The sequence below is a fragment of the Melanotaenia boesemani genome, chromosome 10 (assembly GCF_017639745.1).
Source record: "Melanotaenia boesemani isolate fMelBoe1 chromosome 10, fMelBoe1.pri, whole genome shotgun sequence".
Classification (NCBI taxonomy): Eukaryota; Metazoa; Chordata; class Actinopteri; order Atheriniformes; family Melanotaeniidae; genus Melanotaenia; species Melanotaenia boesemani.
Genome location: NC_055691.1, coordinates 24,196,574 through 24,222,020, shown reverse-complemented (window position 1 = coordinate 24,222,020; position 25,447 = coordinate 24,196,574). Strand labels below are relative to the sequence as shown.

Here is a 25,447-nt window from a genome sequence, read left to right as displayed (position 1 = left end):
ATAACTTTAAAGCATCAGACATTAAATATTGATGCTACAGTTGTTTATTTTTGAGTTTTTTTCTTTCTTGTTCCTTTTTTTTTGTTTTTTTTTTTTTAGTGTCACCCAAGTGGCTGTTTGATTGATCTGTGCCTACAAATGGGAGTCATCATGTTCTTCAAACAAATATGGAATAACTTCATGGAGCTTGGCTATCCGTAAGAAAGATCTTTTTTAATTGTCTCTGGTAAAACGTTGCGATTTCAGACAAATTAATCCGTTGGTACCAGACGTCTCGTGGGTGGGACATGACAAATAAATATGTATTTTACTCACTCTTTTCCAAATATCTACATGTTATATACCACCGGAAAGCTAAGATTTTTCCGATTTGAATGATGTAGACCATTCCAGGCTACAATCATAATTGTAAATTCAGAACGGTTATTTCTAACCAGTTGCAATTAGAATTTATCTATAGTCATACTGTTCTTCAGTTGCAGATGATCCTGCAACAAAAACAGTCCTGTTAGATCAGCAAGAGTCCAGTAAAAATAGTCAACTAAACTTGTCTACGACAAGTCTTTTACAGATAAAAACACATTTCAGACAAAAATGCAATTATTTTAAGGGGTTAACTGTATAGTTTTTGCAGGTCCTGTAGCTTATTAGCATATGAAAGTACTTTGCAGACGAACATTGAATCTTTCTGTTTCGTGCTTAATGAAACAGAGTCTGCAGTGACCGTAGAGTTGTCAGAAATAACTGCTTTGAGTTCACTGTTAGTTTCCTCCTAAATTCCTAGCTTGCTGCAGAACTGGTGGTCTCGTAGGAAGATAAAGAAAGGAGGTGGTGGAGGTCAGAATGTGGAGAATAAAACCCAGCTTCCACAATGGGACAAAGACTGGAATCTACAGCCGATGAATGCCCATGGATTGGTGGATGAATACCTTGAAATGGGTACTACATTGCACTACTTTGTAGTGTTAAAAGGAAATACACCTGACAAATATATTTTACTCTTAAACATTATTTTTGCCAGTACTGAGATCCATGTGGTTCTTTCATTTGCAGTTCTCCAATTTGGCTTCACCACCATCTTCGTAGCAGCATTTCCTTTGGCTCCCCTCCTTGCTCTGCTCAACAACATCATCGAGATCCGTTTGGATGCCTACAAGTTTGTCACACAGTGGAGGAGGCCCATGCCAGCCCGTGCAACTGATATAGGTTTCATCTTTGATTCCTCTCCTCACAATATAGTTTTTTCTACCTGAGAGGCAAGGAGAGAGGATTCAGTCTGTCAGTTTGATGCAGCTTTATGTGGTCTGTGTAGTATGGTGTGCAGACATTTGAGCCTACCCTCCTTTCTTCATAAATTGCCAGGACAAAAGGAAATGGATGCAGTAATTTATTAAAATGTTCAAATATGAATATGAATTCGTTAAATAAGGCAAAAACAGAGTTTGTATGCATTTAACTGTGCCAGTAAAGTCAATATTTGATCTCCTTTCCAGCCTGATCCCCTTAGAGAAGCTTTGTTATTTCTTTAAATAATTTCCAGGAATAGTCCTCCAGGCTTCTAGAGAAACATTTCAGAGCTCTTCTATTGATTTTGTTGCTTTTTGTTCTGTTTTCGGTCAAAATGATCCCACATTACTTCAACAATGTTGACTTCTGTGCTCTTGGGAGAACTCAACCCTCCATAAGACCAATTCAGTTCCTGTGTGATTTGGCGTACCTCAGCTTTCTCTACCTGTTTCCCTTCTTTAGGAAGGGTTTTCTTGAGAGCAACCCTTCCATGGAGACCATTTGTGAGATTTTCCTGCTTTTTAAGAACATTACTTTTATATATTGTTTATCTGCTAGAGTTCTTTAGTGCCTACTTCTGTTTACCACTTCTCCAGTTTCCTAAAAAATTGTTTAAGAATGAACCATACTGAGAAATGGCATGTTTTCATCTCATAGGACTTTGGGAATCACCTTAATGCAAAAATACTATTTTACGTCTATAAAACTGTGTTAAAAGCAGTGAATGTCAAAAGAAAAAAAAAAAAAAAAGAAAGATCTTCATAAAGCCTGGAGAAGCCTGGAGAAGCCTGGAGTGTTAATACCACTTTAAAAGATCACAATAAGGTCAAGCTCCTTGGAAGCAACATATAAAGGTTGGCTGTAGACTTTTCACAGTGCTGTATTTCTATTTGTAATTCCATTTAAAATCTGGGATGTGTCACACCTCCTTTATAAATCACAGATGTAAAAAACACCTGTTTTCAAACATCTGTTTATCCTCACAAGAAGCTACTGTGTTGTGCCTCCTCACTTTTTTCTTCTCCAGGTAGGGTGTTGAAGTTCAGACATTTTTTATGATGTTTTTTTAAGACACAAAGCTGAGAAATTAAAAGAGTATTTTTTCCCATAAGTAAAATGCTATGGTAAACAGACCTAATCCATCCTATGGAGATGGATATGTCTCCACATCCTGTCCTTCTGTGCTGCCATATGCTGCACCGCCCACCCCATCAGCCCGCATACTCATAAGACAATAAACATCAAGCTTCTACTGCCTTTTAATAAAAGACATAATGCTTTATGTAACACGTTCCTCTGTAATTAAACAAAGATTTCACACTGAAACACATGTGAATGTCATACAGAATCAAAGAGCAGAGTTTGTTTTGTGGTTTTAGCTGACATTTACTTACCATTCAAACAAAGATGATGGTTTATATAGCTGATTTTTATAAACAAAATGAAGAGTAGAAAATTTAACCTTCTGACTAATGCTGATTGTTTCAGTTATAAAAGGATTAGCAAGCTGCAAAAGTTGCGGTAAACTTTATTAAGGCCTCTAGTTTTAAACCAATATAATAAATACTCTTTTTCCTTAATGTTTGTCTTTATGACTCATAAAGCGCTGAAAAATGTTTATTTTCTTCTGTTTTGTCTGACAGGTATCTGGCATGGGATTCTCGAAGGTATTGGTGTTCTGGCGGTCATCACCAACGCCTTCGTCATTGCTATAACCTCAGACTACATCCCTCGCTTTGTATACGCCTTCAAATATGGTCCCTGTGTGGACAAGGGACATCACCATGAGGATGAGTAAGCATTGTATATACAGTATGGTATAAAAATGTTTGAAAGGGCAGCTTGTGTTTGATGTAGTAGCTTCTCCTGCCTCCTCCAGGTGTCTGCAAGGCTACGTGAACAGCAGCCTGTCTGTCTTTGACATGGGTGGGGATGTGAAGAACAGCAGCCAACCTAGATACTGCAGGTACAGAGACTATAGAGCACCACCCTGGAGTTCGGTGCCCTACGAATTCACCCTTCAGTTCTGGCATGTCTTGGCTGCCAGGCTGGCGTTCATCATCGTCTTTGAGGTCTGTCCCTGCAAGTTTTTTTTTAAATTTTTTCTTTTTTTCTTTTATTACAATATCATTTTCTTATTTACAAGCAAGGCAAGCAGCTAAAACTAAATCCCCTCTCAGTGTGTTACTTTAAATCAGCTTTAATATTTTTTGCAGCTTCTGATATTTTTTCATGTGCTTTTATTAAAAACAAAAGCTTTACAGCTCCTGTTTGGGTGATTTACATGGTTTAATTAAACATGCTTCTGTAGAAGGTTAACATTTCTTCCATTCAAAGCCCAGTGGGTAGAAATCTTAAATTACACCTTGGTCCCAGTATGCTGCATTTGGTATTACATTTTTACTCTTGTTAAATTATGCAACAAAATTTGGTAGCCACAGTGTGTTGATTGTCTGTATGCTAAATCATATTAATGCTACTTTCAGCACCTGGTGTTTGGGATCAAGTCCTTCATTGCATACCTCATTCCTGACATGCCGAAGGATCTCTGTGATCGCATGAGAAGGGAGAAGTACCTGATGCAGGAGATGATGTACGAAGCAGAACTGGAGCATCTTCAGAAAGAGAGAAAGAAGAACGGAAGGCGCTATCACCACGAGTGGCCTTAGCTTAATCCACATGTGTCCACCAGACGCTGCTCGGCCGTCAGCTCACAGGCACAGCCTCCCCCACCTGCTTATTTCAGCTTTGAGAGTCTAGCTTTGCACGGCTGATTCTCTACACCAAAGACACCCTCTTGAGATCCTTTCCCAAATCTGTCAGGCTTCAGCCCAAGTTCTGACCAGAGTTCTCCCTGGCCATCTGTTCGATGTCCTGTATTCTGCTCCACCCTCACTAATCCTTCACCTGGCTCCATCCAGCAGGTTGCTCTTGGGTCTGTGCTGTGTCATGGCTTCAGTGGGAGAACCATTGCAAATGTAATGTTTACTATGCAGATCAAGGGCTGCAGATCACCTCTGTTGACTTTTGGCACCCATCCTGCACTCTGTGTGTGGCAGCTAGCACTTTGCTTTGACTCTGCAGCGCGATGCAGCTCGCAGCATGGCCGAGTTCCCTCCCATCAGCATCAGCAGGCCCACGTGTATTTAACAGAGCTACAGTGGCACTTAACATTTTCTTTTTGCACAGTGATTCTGGTGATGTTGCTACTAAATAAAACTCACACCGTTCTTACAAAGCAACTGTATATTGCTGTTAAAGCATGCTGATTTATATGTGCAGACACTTAGTTATCTGCAAGGGAAAAAACAAATTTGAAAATACCCATTTTAGAGGATGTTGACATCTTTTCAGTGCATTTGACAAAAACAATCTCTCTGAAATCTATAAATTGCATGGTAGAACCTTTGATAGACAAAGTCCCTGTCTTGAAGCCTGGTTCGCGTATGTGTGTTTTCACTGTGAGCTGTGTGTTAATCTCTGTGCTACTTTAACTGTCTTGAGTACAGGATATGTGAATTTAGTGCAATTTGACTGTGCCTACAGTGTAATATTATTGCTGTGCACCACAGTTGTGTCGCCTCAATCACGTGTGCCCTGTGTTGTGCAGCACATACTCTATGAAATGCAATTTTTTTTTTCTGATCTGTTATAAACTCCCTGAACTCTCCTGGCAGGATTTGTTTTGGATGCAAGTCACACCACAGTACCTATATGGGTCTCAGCATGAAGCGACAGTATATGTTGTAACATGACTCCTGTCATGAACAATGAATACACTCGCACGCAGGATCTAAAATATCTGCTCTTCCGTTCTGCTCCTCAGTCTGTTTTTTATTAGTTTGCTGGAAGCTCTGAAGTGTGGTTGAAACTTGGATATCTTGAAAATACCTGTGGCCTGGATGTTCAATTTGCAAAGAATGTCCATCCGCTGTTCCCCACTTTAAACACATAAAATAAATGCTTCTGTTCAAGTCTTATGAAACACAAGATCAGACCCAGCACTGACTGCTTGCTCAGATGGGAACCTGAGAAGGCTTTATTAGACGCAGCATCATGACGTTGTTTTTGTGGTCAGTTGTGATGTCATTGATCAGAAAAGCTTGTTGGTGCCCACTGATCTCAGGAAAAAAAGAAAAAAGTATAAAGACTGACATTTGCCTGTGAGATTGAATAAGGATCAGCATGATTTTCCACATCACTCATAATAAAACGGAGAGTAACGGAGTGTGAGGAGTGATCTTCACTAGCTGTTCACCCAAACACACAACAGAGTGGGTCATGTTGATCAATGATGGTAACTGTACCCAATGTTATGCAGCATAAATAGTAAAGAACAAAGCTACTTTGAATGCATTGCACTTCATTTTACAAAACTAGGATTTTTTTGTTTGTATGTAACTTTTTTTTAATCTGTGTAATGTTTTTATACTTTCTATTTTGCTATCTCGCTACAAGTTCCCGTTTTATCACCCCCAGTTAGACAAAGTAACATCCACATTTCTCAGGTGTCCTCTGAATGTTTGCAGATTATCTACTTTTTATCATGTTTTCTAAGATGCGATCAAAGGTGTCCTGCTTTTTTAGATATATATTTTTGCACTGCAGTGCTTTTGCATGACTACTATGCACACTCACAGTAGAAAGCATGTTTGACTTTTTATTTGTGTTTTGGTTTTTTGGTTTTTTCTTGCATTGTTGCTGTAAGTGTATTAGAGCAGATCAGAAATCATGCAATAGACTCATACTGTACACTTCAGTTTGGAGACCTACTGTATGATGCAACTTGTTGGTCAAAACTAGTGACACTTTCAGGTCACGTTCAGTCCAATAATCGTTGTGTCATTCATGAAGAGAGAGATTTGCTTTTAGATCTTATTCCACTACTTAAGCAACCAGTTTTCTGAAAATCTTCCCTGCTATGTGAACATTGAAAATCTATGCATGTCATTATCCCTGAGTGCTATTTATTTTAAACAGATGCAGATGTAAACGTACTGGTACATTTGTACTGTAGAGTATGCATGTATTAATGTCTGCTTTGAGCAGAGCTAACTTCTGTAAAGTTGTTAACAGCATCTTAAGCATATCGCCTTCCCCGTTTTTTTGTTGTTTTTTTTTGTTTTGTTTTTTGGGGGGTGTTGATCGAAAGATATGTTTCTTGACTTAGTAGGATTTTATACTGACAAAGTATTTTCTAAATAATCATCTCACACTCCACACTGATTGAAATAATCTGTCCTGGAATTACAAGGTGAGTTGGATGTGAATTCTCAGAGTTCCTCTGTTTGAAGGTTCAGCTGGGAATTTGAAAGATTTTACCCTCTAACAGCTCAAATGTTTAACTTAAAGGGAGAGGGGTGATTTTGTTTTAATAAATAAATACATGATCTTGGATGTCTGACTTGCCCAGCTTCTTATCACTTCCAAATGGATCTGCATCAGTTCACCTTCTCACTAAAATGAATGCTGCACTGTGGTAGAAAGGTGGTTCATGCTTTCTACTGTTTGCAGTAGCACAATATGGGCATGTATAATAATATATATAATAATGGCGTGACCTTGCACATATCTGAAAACAAAGCAGTCTAGAGGGGGATTAAGCTTTCTGTTGTATACCATGCCTCCTAATTGGATTGTGTTTGAGCAATGATGTACTTTACGTGGAAGCACAGTGACGTCAGCTCATAGATTTAACTGTATAATAGGATCAGTTGTGACATGAACTGTATCAATACCATTGTTTACTTCATCCCTGTTTACATGTAAAAAATACATTGAAATGTATAAAAATTATGTAACAAAGTAATTTGGATATCACTTTTTTCTGTAATAAATCATGGATTGTACCTTTTAAATCAAATTTGTTGTCTTAATTTTCGTTTTTGATGTAAAGTAAAACCTTTTATTGTCTTTGGCATTATCATATTTTTCTAAATGTGCTTATGGAACAAACTGAAGCCCACCCAAGTGCAGACACAGCTTTCTTTTTCCTCACTATTATCACAAACCTCAACCCCTTCTTGCCAAAGAGGGTTCCTACAACATGTTATTAAGATTGTGTTTCTATAACAACTCCGCTATTTGAGCATTGTAATTTTTCCCCGGCACACTGTCAAGGTTTTTGCCACTGCTACTCACCCCTCACCGCTAACTGCTTTTCCATTCATGACATGTTGCTTAAAACAAGCCTTAATAATTTACAGTGAAATTTAAACACTTCAAAAAGAAACATGCAAAGGTTTACTGTACTTAGTTCTGATGACAGATGTTTCATTCTTTGATTATTTCCTCTGTTAGGTCTTCCACACTGAGATATTTCCTTTCACCTCTTTGACTAACAGACATTATATCACAACCCAGTAATGATGATCTCACTATTTGATCTTGTAAGGAAAATGCAGATGATACATCTTCACCCTGCTGTGCAATAAACTTGAGTGGGATTGTGAAGATACAGAGCTGTAGGCATAAATTCGTGGAAAAGGGACCATTAACTGTAAAAAAAATCTAACTGAGCAATATATAACACATAAGATAGGTACAACATTATCTAAACCTCATAAGCTGCATGCATGATGGAAATAATTTAATATGATTGCCTGGTTGGTACAACATATAGCTTAGAATAATAATAATAACAATGAATTGACTCCCAATAATAATTTGAGTAAGTGGTGTAAAAGCAATGAAACACTTTTTCTTTTTTTCTTTTTTTATCTGCTACCTACATAAAGAAAAAAAACCCTGCTTCAACAGAAAATGTATCCTCTCATTCAGATGCACATCCTGCAGCTGTTAGTGGTTGTTCTGCAGGGTAGCAAAATAAAACCTTTGGGTTTATCCACCACTAAAACAATTTGAGTGCTACTCACATTTTGCACAGAGCAGTTTTCCAAATCAGGCATAACTCCCACCACAGCCTCTCGTATATCAGTGATTTTAACCACCGTCCTGCTCACACAGACTGCAGACATTAATTCTTGGTCTCCACAAGCACCGTGTAACTGATGTCAAGCTTCAACACTGATTTATAATGAAGATAATCTGTGGGGCCACTGAGACTGTGGCTGTAAATCTAACAGCACGTATGATGCGTAAACAGGACAGGCAGCAGAGGATGACCACCAGGGGACAAAGGAGTCACAACACTGACATCCACAAATCAGTAGAAAATTCAGCTAGCCCAGCGCAAGAGGATGTTTCCAACATTACAGAGGGATGTACTCTGATACTTCAGACTGAGACATCACAACAACTGTTTGAGTTAGTTTTGACCTGTCATGACATTGTGAGCATTTATAATGTCTTTTCACAACTATTGGTGTGTTTAGAAAGTCAGTCTTTTGGTTTTGTACATTTTGGTGATTCCTTGACATAAAGACTATGAGCTAGCTCACCTCACAAGCTCACTATACAAATATACTACTAAATGCAGCAGTATATAAAAATACTCTTCTATTCTGTTGTGTTACCGTCTGAACTGTTGTTTCTGTCCATTGAGTTTCACTGCCGCAAAACTTAAAAAATGACATCCTGCCACTGATCCAGCTTTATTCTTAGTACAGTAGTAGTTGTAATGTATTTTCATGAATCCTTAGCTAGCATACAAATATACAGTTGCATTTTCCAACTGTAAAATGGGTTTCTTTGTGTTGACAGTTAAATAGAAATTTAATTAGGCTTATGAAAGTGTTTTTTAAATGTTTGTTGTATTATAAAAAACATTACCTTTCATTTATTTTCCACACACACATCTGCCCAGTGCCACACAGTTTCCAGATTGTCTACATATGATTTTATATGCTTATCTGATCACAGTATTTACTGGTACCTCTAAGCTCTGAGAACCAGTCCAAAATCATTTGACATGGCATGAAAACAGATCAGAACCCAAAATATGCAATTTGTCAGATCTAATGAGAGACTTCTCTATATAATTAAGATGTTATCATGGCAACCCTGTTTTTTATACAAAAAAGTTTTTAAATTTGAATATATAAATATTTTCCTTTGCACATGAATAACGAATAATGCATAGTGCAAAGCAGCTGGTGAAGACAGCAGTGCAGCAGGCCTGTGGGTAAAATGCCCAGATGGGTGACAGAGGAATTCAGAAATGAAGCATGAGCAACAATATATGAGTTGACCTGAACAAACCTCCTCCACAGAGAAGCATCAGCCTTGGGATGCAGTGGGTAGCTGGATGAATGAAAGAACTGACACCAAATAAAAAAAAAAGAAAGAGAGAGGTAAAGCCTTGCCCGCTTATCTAGCTGCAGATTAATTTTGATAACCAGAAACAGCTTGATCCATCTTGACTATCAACTAAAAAAACTTGAATTGGGATTATAATCTTAGTTAAAGAGTCCCCTTATCTCTAAAAGCCGCTGTAATTATAGAAGTTGTATATTTCAGATGGCAAATCTGAGAACTCATGTATGCAGAGGAACATTTCATCATCTGATGAAATACAGGCATGCCTTAGAATAGGTTTGTGAATATATAAATATACTTTGCTTTTGCTTGTACATTTTATTTAGCAATGGATGATAAAAATACTAATGCTCATGTGCAAGCTACCCCACAGAAAAGTGGAATGAGCATCCTGCCTTCTCATGCAAAACATTTTTATCTGCTTGGCCACCTAAGCACCTGTCTTGCTGGTTAATGTTTATGCTTCGTAGTGAGAAACAGTCTGTAAATAATGTTGATCAGTGTGTTATACACCACAAACTTTGTAGAGCTGCTGGTGTGATGGAAAATATTTAAAGCAGGTTGATGAAAGACTATTATTAGGAAAAGGAGGGTCAGAGAATTTATTAATAACAAGTGTTTGCTAAAGAGATTCCAACCCTTTTTCCATCCGCACAGTTTATCCCTCATATCTAGAGCTAATGCTTTTTCCTAACAGGGATATTCTTAAATTCTGTATACTCATAGAATATAAGTCATGCTGCTGCAGTGCTGAAGAAGGTGCATCCCCCTCAAGACACAACTTTTTATGACTGCTCTCACATCTTATCCTGTACAAGGTCTTAGCTGGAGTCTCAGTGACTCTGTGTTTGCATATTTGACATATGACCCCTTTCCAGAGTTGGAAAGAAGGGGCAGCAGCATAAATTTGTTCACAAATGATAATACAGACAGTATTAACAGGTTTTCACATGTATTCACTTCCTTTTTCATTCCCTCCAATATATAAAGCATAACCCGTATAACTATCATAACTCCTCCACTGTCTTTGTCTTCAGTCTTTGTCCATTGTTCTGTTTTCATTAGTTTCCCTGTTAGACAGTTTACTTTGATTCTTCCTTTTCTTGCTTCCCTTCAGTGTTATATTCTTCTCTGTTTTTTGGTTTGGTTGTAAGTGTGTTTTTGGGTCATGCTTTTGAGATGTGACCTTATCAAATGTCAGACCTGCAGGGACTGAATTTGTGGGTTTATGGGATCATGATTAAAAAAACAAGTGCAGCAGAAAAGCTGAGACAGAGTCCAGAAAGGCAAAGATCAAACAAGAGGCAAACAGAATTTTGCCAAAGGAAAATAAAGTTTACATTTGATTTTATCTGCAAATGATAAATACAGTCAAAGTAGTTTCCTGCATATAAAAACATTTAGTATGACTGCTGTCTGTGGAGACAGTCCAAGCAGTTGTTGAAGCTGAGAGCAGAAGTTGTTTTTATCAGAATTTTTCCATATAATAACCATGGCTTATGCATTACAGAATAAAATAAATATCATCTGCCTTTTTATTTATACATGTATGACCTTTAGCAAGTTTTTTCCAGCTGTGTTTGTAAGTGCTCTGGTTTTAAATGGCTGGTGATCATGTGGACTGTGAAGGCATCATTATCCAGCTGCAGGTCACATGTGCAGGAAGAAAGAAAAAAATAAACTGTGATTATTCTGCTGTAGATGGAGATGATAGTACAAAAGGACCCTACTACATCTTGCTCTGTTAAGGAGTCTGAGAGTGGAACAAGTACTTCTGCTTCAGAGGACTTTTGCTGAACAGTGAAGAACAGTGAACCTGACAAAATCTCTTTCTCTTTGGAGCTGACTGTTTGTATTTGATATGATCAGTTTCAGCTGCAATGACTATATTTCTTATTTCATGTCATTGGTCTGTAATTGGGATCTATTCTACAGGATTAAGACCGACACTGCTTTTAAACAAATTTTTGGTTAAGTGTTGGTCTGAATAAGATTTCTTTGTGTATTTCTATAAGTTTATGTTTTCCATTTGAACCATGAGCCATTAAGCACTGTTTTGTCCTCAATGAACTTTTTATTCCATGCTTATATTTTACCTAAATGATTCATTTTTATATTTGTATTTTTGTATTTGAAATCTCTTATCTGTAGTAAGGCACAGAATGTACTTTTTAATGTGCAGCTGAATATGAAGAGGGCGCGAACAAACATAGCAATTTTCTTGTAGAACTGCAGGAGCTTTTTGTGGTGATGATTTTTTGTTTATATGTTTTTCTGTTTTTTCATGTAGCTCTAAGAAAATTTAAACTTGTGGATACCATTTGCAAAGCAGGCAGGTCTTGAAGCTGTTTTGTGTCCTGATGCAGATTCTAAACATCACAGTAAATGACAGGAAAATCAGAGGTTTGCACAATTATGTACTCTCTGGACATTTTTATTATTTTTTTAACTGACCTGGGAGGTGCAGGGCCGCTGGTTACCTCATTCTTCCACTTCATGTTTGACGATTATCTGGGGGGAGGTTTTAAAAAAAAAATTTTCATCTCTCTACACAAGTCTTTTATACATCTTGTGCATTCCTTCAAGATCTATCATTTCAGGACATATCCAGCAGAGAAACACAGTCACTACTGATTTAATCCGGCTGATGTGAAGGATCAAATTGAAACAGTGTTTTTTCTCTTCTTTTTTACTGGTAATGACTTTGAAGTCATTAATATTTACTGTAAGACTGCAAGTTAGCTTCCCATCTCTGCAGCCTCCTACACAACCTACAGGCCCTTGACCTCCTGTTCAGTCAGATCAGCTCTGTGAGGAAACCCATCGCCATCTGAAAGGCATCTGTCCAAACTGCAGACTTAAGGCATTTTGAGACACACACACACACATAAACAAAACATAATACAGCAGAGGATCAAGAAGAACATCTCTTCCAGCCCCACTAAATTATATTTGTTGCTACATGTGTTGCTACATCTGCTTTCAGGCAGCTTCACTCTGCCGTGCCCTTGCTCTGCCTCTGTGAGCCGACCAGTTTACTCTATGAGTGTTTATGCAGAGAAATGCTGTATTTATTCAGGTGTGAGACTCAGGACTGAGCAACAAAAGCTTGCTCACAGAAAAGCCTCAGGCTCCCTCTGCTTGTATCATTCATTCAGCACTGTATCCAGAAGAGCACCAATGGTTGCAAACAAACTACTTTTTTCTCTGAAAACATTCCTTTAACGACTCAACTCTGGTGGGAAATGCAAAATATGTGGCCATAACTGCAACATATTTCCACTAAAAAAAATGGTATTCAGATGTTGGATGTTGTGACATGAGTGTTTTTTTCTTTTTTTTTAAAACAGACAATATAATGTTTGAAAAAAAAAATCTCATGAACTGCTGAACATGACTCAGATCCATCAGTGGCACAACTATGCATGTTTCAAACAAAGTCCTGAACGTTTACATAAAGCCTGCCAGCAGAAAGAGCAGCACTTCAAGGTTTACACCAATCAAATGTAAATTCTCTTAAAAATATTTATAGAAATATTATGTATGAGGAAAAAATGTTTTTAAAACTGTAATAATCCAACATTTCATGTTAACAGTGGATCAAATTATGTTTGTTCAGTGAACTACTCACCTGACTCTGCAGTTTCCGCTCAGTTCTATGCAGACTTTTAAGTACTTTGTTGATTGTATTTTGTTTTCTTGCCTGCAGATTTGCTGTTAAGGTTTTGTCACTACACAGAGCTTGCTCAGCACTAAACAGTGGACAGATGCACTTAACAGCTAAAGTGCCCAAGATCCTGCAGGATTTAGTGGAGGCAAAGAGTTGTTGACTAAATGATGATGCTGAAAAAATTCAAGTAATAGATTTAAACACTAGAGCAGTTTATGTGTGAATAAGAGAGTCAAACCTGAAGAGATAAAGCTGCTCATTTGCATTTGATTGTTGATCCTGTTTTTCTCTGCAGGAGTCTCCATTTCCCCATCTGCTACATGATACTGCAGGAAACCCATAGTTGATGATATTATCAATAATGGCTGTATTCATTCATCTGTAGCTTTCCTGTTATTATGCTCTCTAAAAATTCCCTCTGTGCTGTAATTGTTTCTCCTGTGTTCCCACCTTTTCACCTATGTTTCCTCAGATTCTCTACTGTGATGTTCCAACCTGTTTTCTTGAAACCAGTGGTAAGATTTTTACTTACCCTCTGATCTGTTCAGGTTTTCTTTGCTGTGCACTAACCCTTTGCCAAACCCTTTTTTTCCTGCATGTTGACAAAGCTTATAAACCCTGCTTTCATCCTGCTTCTTTCATCTGCTTGTTGGTCCCAGCGAAGAAAGGTGAGTGAAGCAAGAATAAATTCCTGATGCAGAATATGACATACGTAACAGTTTCATCATACTTTTTTTACTTTTCAGTTTCTCTATCCTTCACATTAATAGATATGATTTATTGATATGGTACACACATTTTTGTATAATGTAGTTTTTTTTATCAACTCCTTCTCTTATGTTGCATAATAACAAAAACACAACCTTCATGCAGCTCCGGAAACTGTTTGATCTATGAATGGATGGATTAAACAGAGGACTTTACCAGCTCTGTGTTTATAGCTCGCCATATGTTTCCAGTTTTTGTGTGTATTGCTTAAAAGCTGAGAACCATAACTGAGACCACCCTGTGACGATGTAATTATCTGAGACAGGATGTGCAGTAGAGGAGATAATAGCCCAGGGGGCTCTCCTTGTAATGTGATTACCTGACTGCAGTCATGACAGTTAGATAACTATACTCTTCCTGTCTGATAATATATGAAAAATGCATTTTAAAAGCCATTTTCCTGAGAACAGTTTTTGCAAAAGGAAAGTAAAAACTGTGTTTCTAATTCTGGTAGTGTTTATTTTATTTATCTATTTTTATTTTTATTTTTTGTGACAATTCACATTCTTGTTATGGAGGTGAATATATAATATAATATAATATAACATAACATAACATAACATAACATAACATAACATAACATAGTAAAATATAATATAATATAATATAATATAATATAATATAATATAATATAATATAATATAATATAATATAATAATAATTGTGTGTTGAAACAGGGGTTGTTTTGTTTTGTTTTAATTATCCACTCATTTTTATACACCCACTTAATTCAGGTCAGGGTTGCTGGGGTGCTGGATCCTAGCCCAACTTCTATCAGGTAAGAGATAGTACACCCTGGATGGGTCTCCAGGCCAATACAGAGCAAAAAAACCACTCAGACTCACTCACAGTGTCAGTTTGGAAGAAAAGCAAGAGAGAGAGAAAAACATGTGGTGGAAAATCTCAGAACTAAAAAGGTTATTTGAAGACAAAGTAGTAAGATGATTGCAAATAAAAGGAACATCCTGTCCACGTTTTAGGATTACAGACTGGGAGAGGTTCGCCACTCTGGGAAATACTTTGTGAACAAATATGATTCAATGTGAAGTTACAAAGAATAGGGGGGTATTCACAGGACATATAATCACCAAAAGATTCAGAAAATCCAGAAAAACATCTGTGGTACAAGGCTTAAAATCTACACTGATAGCTGTGATCTTTCCCACTCGGGTGCTGCATTAAAAACAAATATGGATCTGTGATGGAATAGACAACAAACAATCTTATTAGATATCACAGGTGGTCATCTGACGCAAGTTAAAACTATCCAGATCCTGAAATATAGACATTTTTTTTTATAAAGACAGGGTGAAGATATGGAAAACTGCTCTCTGGTCTGACAGAAAAAAATCTTTTTTTTTTTTAATTATTATTATTATTAGGCTATTATTAGGCTAAAGAAGAAAGGGACTATAACAAAAAAATGGTGATGATATGAGGATGCATTAGTGCACTTGTCATATATCTTTTCAATCTTTGAGGCACCATTAATGTTGAGATTACATATATTAGTGCTACATATGTTGCCACGACGTCTTTTTCTGGGTAGCCTTTGCTCGTCTTAGAAAGAGATGTCAAACAATATTCTGCAAGTATATAGAATAGAGAATAATACATCCAAACAGTTCCTGTGGAGGTTCTATAAGCATAGTCTACTTGGTTGTGAGTTTTGAAAACATATATATTTAATAAAGGAAAAGATAAATAATAATAATGGGTCAGGGTCCAGGGAAGATTATGTGCATATTACATGTTTCTAAAAAAAAAAAGGAATAGTACCAAACAGCTAAATGAGTCAGGCATTTGGAGTAAATCTGGCCTGTTTTAAAATATGACTTAATACACAGTTTTCCATTTGTACACATCTGTGTTTTGATGTTCGTTTCATATAAAAATATCACACCACAAAAACAGTTTATACTTATTTAAGATGGAAAACAACTTAAGGCTTCGCACTGTGAGTTTGAACCAGGGGCCGCCAGGGGCCCCTCTGACTTTAACAGGCGGACTGCGCCTATTACGTGACGGGGGACTGTGTAACATGAGTCAGGGTGAAAACAGCTCTGTATCCGGCCACCACTCCAGATGCTGCTAAAGAGGGAGAGGTGGTTCATGATGGATCCCGTCCCACTGCTGCTCATCATAGTCACTTCTTTACCGTTTAGTCCGGCTGTCTACACCGGGCCCCTCCAGCCAGAGATCTCCAACGGTACTTTCCACCACTTCTTTGTCCCGGACGGAGATTATGAAGAGACAGTGGACCCCGAGCAGTGCCAGATGCTGTTTAAGTTCTCAGACGTGTTTCCGTGTAGGGCCACAGAGGACAGCGACGCCGCCGTGCGGGAAGACTTCGTCATCACTAAGATGCAGGCGGAGGACTCGGCGCGGCTGCTGGAGGGCATCGGCCGGACTGTGGAGCAGGACCTGGACGGAGAGGACAGCTACGGGAAGTTCCTCCAGCGGGAGATCTCCCAGATCAGCGAAGCCTTTTCAAACGTGGACAAGTCCCTGCTGGAGCTTGAGGGAAAGTTCAAGCAAAGTCAAGAAACTGAGCTGAGAGAGGAGCAACAGCTGAACAGCAATGTAGTAAAACAAGTGAGCGACATCAGGAGCGCAATGAGGGAAACCACCGACATCTCCCTGGGACTCAAAGATAAACACGAGCTGCTGTCTCTCATCATCCGCAGTCATGGCACCAGACTGAGCCGCCTGAAGACTGAGTACCTAAACGTTGGCTCTTAGTAGGGGTTATTGTTGTGTATTATGTGTGAGTGTGTGAGGAAGAAAAGACACACCAGTTCTTCAAACGGCTGGAAAGTTCACTGTGACTCATCCTTCTTTAGTATTTGAAACACCCTTGACTTTTGGTTGTTCCCATTCCTTGGAGCTATGTCGCTGAAGGGAGCTGGAACAAAAATATCAACACATTCCTGCGAGTCAGGAAAAAAAAAGAAAATAAATGTGAGCATAAATTATGTCTGCAGAGAGCCCTCTGTGCCACCTCTGAGGAGGGGTTTCATCTAGAGAAAAGTGAAAATTTAAATTTATTTTCCAGATTGGTATAAAACTGTCAGGCTGTATGATTTTAACTGTTCATAGCCAATCAAATAAATATGTTACAAAAAAATATTGTCCACCCTTTCTTTCAAGCCAGATAAAATATTATTTGCTCAGTTTAATTATTTTTCCTTTTTGAGCCTTCCCTCAGTTTCCCACTGTGCTCTATTATAAATCTCCATCCGTTCAGCTTTGAGGTTTGCATGAACAGTGGAACCCTGCAAATTCTTCATTTTTTTTATGTTCAGTAGTGAATGGTCACTCTGCCATGCTGTCATTGCTTTACGTCACCATGTTTGTTGTCAGAACTACTTAACTGTGTCTTCAAAGTGGAAATGGTTAATCTTCATCTAAGTCTGTAACTGTCTCCCACGTCCATCTGGAAATCATCTGCTTCAGTATGAAATGTGTTTGTTCAAAAGCAGCCACTGTCGCCATTATCTGCTCTTTAATCTGTGTGGAGACCATGTTTTATTTGAAATATTGTTGTTTATATTCGGAACTATTTCACATTACGTTATTTTACTAAAACAAAGAGAGCTAAAATTGTCATACAGCTTGCTTATGTCACATTAAAATGTTCCTGTTTTGCTTTCCAGCTGTGCTGAAACACAACTCATTATTTGAAATGAACTGTTTGAGTAAAGTTGGTTTGAATTCCTAAAAGAGGATTGTAATTCCTTTTTCAGGAATTCCAACTGGTTGTTTTAATTTAAGCTGCCTTGAATTTAATATTATAAATGCCTTCAGTGTATTTTTGCGTTTAACTGCTGTATAAAATCCTTTCTCTCCAATCAGCGTCTCCAGCAACCACAAAGTAACCTCAAAGCGTGCCCACTTTTTACAGAGATAATGTCCCTGCAGATTTGAGTAAGCCAGATGGGCTGCCATGGGCGCAACTGGGTGTGATTTCCTCTGTCTGGTTTTCCTCGCAGTCCAGCTTCCCCTGAGGGACCCCTTTTTAAAAACAGCTCTGTGTAACTCAGCACAGGGCAGACCAACCTCGTCAAAAAAAAAAAAAAAAAACTGAGCTGCAGGAGCTCTGTGAGCAGAGAAATCCTATATGTCTGCACTGCTCTTAATTTCCAGGGGCACTGCACAGGGCTCAACAGATTTGATTACAAGATGTGGTTAAAATTTCCACAGTGTAAGGAAAGGTAGAGAGTCTCTCAAAACCCATCTCAACTCATTTGTCATTTTTGGCTCAATCAATAATTCCACATATAGAAAAACATTTTTGTTCTGCAGATTGATTCAAGACCCCAATGCTCTAAGGCACAAAAGCCAGAGCTTTAAGCTTACTGTTTGAAGAGCATGTTTTCCTTACAGACACACAAACAAAGAAAGGTCAGGAATGCAGAGCAGAGCTGACCTGGGAATACTTTGACCTCTCTGTGCTGAGCACAAAAGCCCCACAGCAGCATGCCTCCGTGGTGTTACTGTCTGAAAGAAGAGAGCTGTTAAAAACACATGTGCTCCTATCCTGCTAGAAATATCATTGCCGTTGATGTTGTAAAACTTAATTACACACTTTCTTTTCTAATAAAAAATATCACAGACTAATCAATTATATGACAATAGAAGGCTTTATGTTTGTTTTTCTTTCACAGGGGTGGTTGTTTGTTTTGGTTTTCTCTTTTCATTGAGCATCTTTAAATTCCCATGAAGCCCAGCAGCTGTAAACTCCAGAAAATAACTGGCAGATGGACATTAAAATATGAGTTTTATTACCCTCAAGAAAAAAAAGTCGGTCCAGGCAGTATTGCTATAATGTAGTTTTGTGCAGAAACAGTATTTATAAGTCAATCCTTTATTTAACTAATCACTTAAAAGTAGCATTTATTTGCTTAAAATGAATCATTTTTCTGAATCACCCAGTTGTATTTCAGCATGATTTGTAAGCATCACTCTATTGGCTCATCCACTGGGAAAACTGGCCCTCACATGAATTTATCATGTGGTGGGTTGCTTAATTTATAATGAATGATGTGGTTTTGTTGGTTGGTTATAGTTTATTCATTGGTTTTCATTGTAAAGTATCCATAAAACTGCAGGCAGATTTGCAAATTGCAAAAAGATAACAGTAGTCATTGTAAAGGTATTTTATCAGCTTTGGTGCCTATTTTTAGAAACATATTGGCACTAGACTGGCCTCCACAGTGTTGGAGATCCTGGTGTATCTTGTCATGGTTTATGAGGATATTTATATTTATGTATTAAGTACATGTATTTATATAATGTAAATTATGACTAGACTTTAATGGTAAAGTGGTGAGGATCCTCTTCCCATTCTCTTTTTCCTAAACAGTCTTATCTTATTTTCTATCTGAAATATACAGCACACCCCCTGATATTCTTATTTTTATATATTCAGTTATTTAGTTCATTTTTGTTTGGCTTGTATTTCTTGTATTTGTTGTTGTTTTTGTCTTTGAGTAGGTGTTTTGGATATTATGCTGGATATAAGGAAATGCCAAGTGATATTTGATAGAAGTATGATTCATTCTCAACCCTGTGACATTATTTGGTCTGTCAGTCTGTTTCATATTTAGTTGTCATAAAAAATAAATAAAAAACATAAATACAGTATAAGGGAAAAAAATAATAGGCAACAAAACATGAACACATTTCACAAAATTAAAAAACAGAACTAAAATGAGAAAATAGAACTCAAATCACTTTTCTTTAAATATATTACTTTTTTTATGTCTTTAAAAAGCTAATTTAATTTAAACTATCAGCTGACAGCAATATATAAATTATAACAGTATAACCCAATTTACATCAAAATATTTTTAAAATATATGACATGTCACAAAACAAATTAATATATATATATATATATATAGAGAGAGAGAGAGAGAGAGAGAGAGAGAGAGAGAGAGAGAGAGAGAGAGACCAAAACAAACATTAAACAAAACAGGTTAAATCCTCTTTAAAAAACAATGAAATAGTGAGTTAGTATTTTGCTTTGTTGTTGATTTTAACCCACTATTAAATATGTTTTGCACCCAACCCCCAAAGATCTGAGGCACCCGCTAGATGTGGACTTGGATGTTGCATCAGGTCTTAATTAAAATACTCCAGGCTTGCATAAATACAGTGCTGTTCACTTTGCACATTTTCTGTTTTATATGCAAAACATACTTTGAGGTTGTGATATTTAATGCACTTTAAGCCACAAACTAGCCTGGAGCATCACCTACAATGTTAAATGTTGTGGACACCCTGCAGAATATGCAGCATTTTCTCTCATTAAACACAGTGCTTTATATCTCTTATCAAACTGTGTTACACTGTGAAAGAAACTAGTTTTACAATACAAGTTTTATATACAAATTTCTTTAAGGGAACCACTTGTTTGCATATAGAAATGATTGAATTCTGCATGGCGATAAAACAATATGTGAATCATTTGTGATTACAACTGTTTGAGTTTGGATTTTTCAGCTTGTCAGAGAGTGTATTTATTTAAACGTATCATGTTATGTTATCTTGTGCAAACCCCAGTTTCTACCCAACCAAACAGATTTTTTTTGAGAACTTCAGTTGGCTTCTTATAATTCTGTGAAGATAACACATATTATCGCAGCAATACACTATAGAGAAAATCATGGAAACTTTAGAAAAGGCATAAAGCCAGTGTTTGAGTTATGATGTTGGAAAAACTGATTTTTTTTTTTTTCCATAAAGCCCGTAGGAAGTAATTACAACTCTCTGTGGCTGGTTTTGTAAATGAAAAGTGTGAAGAAATTAATCTGTAGAGCATGGATCAGAGAGTTTTGGTAGGAGCCTGGACCTAATGTTTTATTGTGTCACTAGTTTGTATAAAAGCGGATTTTATTTCACTGTAAGTCACAGCAGGTTACTTCATTGTTTGTTTTATTTGTACTGATTTATTTTGGTCAGTTTTGTCAGTGATTCTTGGTCACTGACTCACATTTATGTTGTTGACATTTGCAGATGTAAGCGCTCAGAGGTGGTTTAATAAAAAAAGAGGCCTTCAAACATTTACTCGTAACACTAACAGAGATATATTTAGCCACAGTTTCATAATGTTGTGAAAGTTTTCAGTCTGTTGGCAGGCTTCTCTGTTTGCTCACGCACCAGTGAACTCGTATCACTGTGCACGACACCAACAAAAACATTTAGAAGATGTCTGTTTAAGGTTTCCCACAGAAAAACATAAGTTTTGCATGGCTGTTTTATTTTTCAAAAATATCTTGATGGGAGTCAGACCTCAAGAACAAGAAAACATTTCCCTCAAACACAGTTTGGTCTTAATGCTCATATTTTTCCTTGAATAAACACAAATGCATCTGCATACATACAATTCAAAAAGTACATGTACATATTTTGTTTAGAATGGATACATAATGATACACAGTTGCCCTTTGAAATGTGAGAATACACATCCATAGTTTTATCTTCAACAGTTTTTTTTCAAAGTTGTGCTATTGATCTCCTGCCAGAGATTGTTTTTCTCTTTTTTTTCCTTTTTCTTCTTAAACTGGCAGATTTCACATGAAGAAATGATCATTTTCTCCTTGGTGATCGAGTAATAACACTGAACAGTTCATTCATAAAGAGGGACAGAAAAAAGCACCAGAGGAACTGAAATCCAGTCAAATGTCTCCTCTTCATTATTTTCATGTGAGTGGTAGCCAGTCTCCTGTGCTTTCTCTGTGCCAAGCTGTGTGAAGGCGCCCTCTGCTTTGAGTCCCTGGATGAAACTGTCTCTGGAACAGGGTTTGTCACTGTTTTTGGGATGTCTGTCACACACAGCCGTTCTCTTGTCTTGGCTTGTGCACCACAGGGGTGTGTGGAGGGTAGAGGGAAGGAGCAAGTGTGCACAGGAAGCCAGCCAGCAATGTAAGGCCCAGTCCGCCCCACGCACAAAACATGGACCAGCCATACCCATGACTGATGTCCTCTGGTATTCCAAACATATAGCGAGGATAGCGGGACAGTTCAAAGTTAATCCCAGCCACACATGTGCAGAGGGAGATTATGCAGCAGGTCCCTGATGGAAAGCAAGCACAAGACAAGTCAGACATGACAGCAGCACAATTTCACCCCCTCTCTGATGCATCATTACGCCACTCTGATTAACAAAGACCACACTGCCCCTCTGTGGTGAGTCGAGGTAATGCTCTTTAGGTAAAGTATATCTTACCTCCCATGAGAAAGAGGAGTCCAGCCACATACTGCATCAGATCATGCTCCTGGCAGCAACCCAACACGCCTATGATCCAGCCGAATAGGATGATGGCTATGGCCATGCCTATGAAGCTAGCAGTCATCCTCTGGAGGTCTGCAAAGCGCACAACACAGACTGTTTGATGGAGCCACGTTTCTCTACACTAATCAGCAGATTAGGCGAAAAATAATTAAATAAACTCACGGAGCGCGTGCCACTCATCCTGCCTGATAGTCTTTGTCAGGTTGATTGGCAGATTTCTGGGGAGCACTGACGACGAGTAGTAGTATTTTATTGGTGTGCAGCGCGGAACCAATCCTGTGGATGTAAACAACACAAAGAGGATGTCTCACATTAGCACCGAGATGAGATGAGGAGGATATTACAGGGCTCTGCTGCCACCCCCTCCCAAATAAAGCACCCTACCCCCTTCCACCACCACCCACCCATCCACCCACACTATTGTAGAGTAGCTTATTGTACGCATCTGGGGGGTTTCTGTTACTATACCTCGCCCTTTTGCGCTGAAAAACATATAAATACGTTGCAGGGTGGGAAAAACAGCAGGTCGACTGCGATGTAACTGTACTCCGTGCTGTACTGCGTAGGCCTTGAGGGTCTGTGCGCAGCATCAGCACCTTGGATAGCGCATTCGTACACAAAGTATTTACCGATGGCGCCTCACACACACACACACACAACACAAACGTAAGAAGCAAGCACATTTACACACAAAATAGGATGCCCAGAAACAAACCTTTGAAGATCAAATCCTCTGTCTCCAGGTCAAATCCCTCTCGGTGGCACTTTCTCCACAGTCCGGTGATCGTGGAGTTAAAATGCCGACTGCAGAGGGACTCCATGGCCGGGGCAGGAGGCAAGAAGTGCCGCTTAGCCCGCAGCAGAATTCCACCGCTGACACTGGAGCCCTTCCTCTCTACGTTTTTCTCCTTGGGCAGCATGCGAAGAGGAAGATTGTTGCTGGAGATGTAGATGTAGCCCGGGTCATTTCTTTTGTTTGAATAATTCTTGCAGCGTTCCCGGTGCCGCCTCGCGTCAGTCTCGTACCAGTTGTCAGTGCTGATCGCCACGGCTATCAGTCCCAAAGCGCAAAATGCCAAAAACAGACCTGCCACAGTTAAAGTCCTCATAGCAGCCATGTTCCATACGTATCTCGCCTCGGTTCCGTGATAATTCCACGGGACAGCAGGACTCCGCGCCTGGCTGCTGCTCAGTGTCTACGGTGTGAAAGAAATTCAACAAAACGCGGAAATTTAAAAAGCAGATGCATCACCAAAGCCCTCGTTTCTCCGATTTATCTGTCATCATCAAAAAGAGACAAATTATGGGGTGCGGGAAAATAAATTTGGGCCTCGGTGAGGTATTTTGGTTGTCTCCCTTTTGCCTCTGAACTCAGTCTAGCCTAGATACTGTTCAGCGCATTTCTTTCCAGTAGATGGAGACAGAGCGTTTAAAGTATTTTTAAGCAGAAGCCCCACATCTGCACTCACTGCACTGTAGATCATCGAGTAGGAAGAGGCTGCCAGAGTTAGTGTAAGTCATACAAGAGGAAGTATCCTCTTTTATGGAATCAAAACAGTTGATGTTGTCGTTGTCTCATATGTTCAGGTGTAACACAACAATAGACATACCATATTTAACACAACAAAGGGTTTTTCTTTGTGTGATGCAGTATGCTTCATCAGATAAAAAAAAAACTGGGCACACTGTATAGTTTTGATTTACAACAAGAAAATGTCAGCATTTGAAAACATGACAAACGGTGGTTGGAATAATTTCTATTTAAAGATTTCTTTTGCAAGAGTGTCCTGGCCAGTATAACAAGTAGAAGTAAACAAAAGCAGAATGCATTGACAAATCATATTCATTGTATTTGAAAATCTACAAACAAATGTTGAAATGCTGAAAAAATATCAGGTGATTTTGAATTTTATATCAGGAAAAAAAATTTAAGATAGGGTCATGTTTACCAGTGTCTTGCATTACTTTCCCTGTGCTTGGAAACTGAGAAGATCAACAAAGCTTGTTGTTTTTCTAGCTTCATATGAGAGGAGGACTCTGTGTCTGTTATTTCAAAAAGCATTTCAAATGGCTGCCTTGTGCACGGTGTACGGTAGAGGTTAAATTGCCTTTTTGGTGCATTGATGATCTATGTTTTAATGAATTTCACAAGTGTTTCTGAGGCCATGCATAGCTTCACTGAATCAATGCATGTTTGTTTTAATATCTGTTTTCAACCCCATCCCATGTCCAAAGAGATAGATTTTCTAAATATTTATTTATTTATTTATTTATTAGATTTTTTTTTTATTAAAATAAGCTGGCCCACACATTGTTTTGCAAATTAGTTGCAAGATGTTTAAGCAGTGTTTCTTCTTTTTATTATTATCTTTTTCAGAATCTGCTTTTCTGATTTCAGAATTACCATTTACTAAAACAATTAAACAATCTTTGCTCATTTTTCATTCCAATAATGATTTGTGAATCATTGCTCCAGTTTTCCTTCACCATTTATAGTCCATCAGCCTATTGTTTTAAACAGAGTTGCTGCATTAAGCTGTTTTACCAAACAACTGACACAAAGAACACAGAGGCTGCGGCCATTTAGGTCATGTTTTCACTGGTTTCATTCTCATGGCCAGCACTTCCTCATTTCAGCCTGAATGCCAGACTAAAAGAGGAACAACTCTGATTCCAAACTTCATTTTTGGTTTCGACCCTTGTGTGCAGCAAAAAAAAAAAAAAAAAAAAAAAGAGAGAGATTCCTATGAATCAGTCATATAGGGGACTTGTGTTTGAAACTGTGAAGCTTATAAAACGCTCCATTGCTACAGAAGCTTTCATAAAGCTTGCTTTTCTATTCTGAAATTAAATGTCACACTTAGAATTAAAACCATTTATTTAGATGCTGCACAACAGATATTCCCGTATTGGCTTGATACAACACAACTAAAGTTGGCAAAGGTGGAAGAGTTGAAGCAGCTATTAAATCTGTAATAACTTTCTGTTCTTAAGGCATCTGTTTTCTTGTCTTTCTACCTTTTTCTATGACTCCTTTCTACAGATTTCTTTAAACATTTTTGCTCAACCAAAATACGCATATACAAACACATGATCTGTAAGCTCTCTTTAAAATACAGGAAATGCGTCTCCTGGCCATCAGGAACCAGCCAATCATATGAATTTAACAAATGGATGAAATGAATGCCGACTGCATAAGGGCCAGC

General features: G+C 38.1%; 3 protein-coding genes across 5 annotated transcripts in view; 2 read left to right on the top strand and 1 right to left on the bottom strand.

Moving 5' to 3' along the window:
- The window catches only part of ano3 (anoctamin 3), a 34,943-nt gene extending 27,798 nt beyond the window's left edge, over positions 1–7,145 (top strand). For all 3 annotated transcript variants that reach the window (XM_041997495.1, XM_041997494.1, XM_041997493.1), the window contains exons 20-25: positions 100–197; positions 785–939; positions 1,054–1,206; positions 2,931–3,081; positions 3,167–3,359; positions 3,774–7,145. In XM_041997495.1, coding sequence (XP_041853429.1) covers positions 100–197; positions 785–939; positions 1,054–1,206; positions 2,931–3,081; positions 3,167–3,359; positions 3,774–3,956 — 933 coding nt within the window. In that variant the 3' untranslated portion in view covers positions 3,957–7,145. The remainder of the gene's footprint in view (positions 1–99; positions 198–784; positions 940–1,053; positions 1,207–2,930; positions 3,082–3,166; positions 3,360–3,773) is intronic.
- Positions 7,146–15,987: 8,842 nt separating this feature from the next.
- fibina (fin bud initiation factor a) lies at positions 15,988–17,105 on the top strand. Its single transcript, XM_041997332.1, has one exon. It carries the CDS (start codon positions 16,028–16,030, stop codon positions 16,682–16,684), a length of 657 nt encoding a protein of 218 aa, XP_041853266.1. The 5' UTR covers positions 15,988–16,027; the 3' UTR covers positions 16,685–17,105.
- A 3,904-nt stretch (positions 17,106–21,009) lies between these two features.
- On the bottom strand, positions 21,010–23,655 carry tmem276a (transmembrane protein 276a). The gene is made up of 4 exons (XM_041996244.1): positions 22,957–23,655; positions 22,404–22,517; positions 22,176–22,313; positions 21,010–22,022 (listed from the first exon to the last, which is right to left on the bottom strand). Exons 1-4 carry the CDS (start codon positions 23,357–23,359, stop codon positions 21,775–21,777), a joined length of 903 nt encoding a protein of 300 aa, XP_041852178.1. The 5' UTR covers positions 23,360–23,655; the 3' UTR covers positions 21,010–21,774.
- Positions 23,656–25,447: the final 1,792 nt, after the last annotated feature.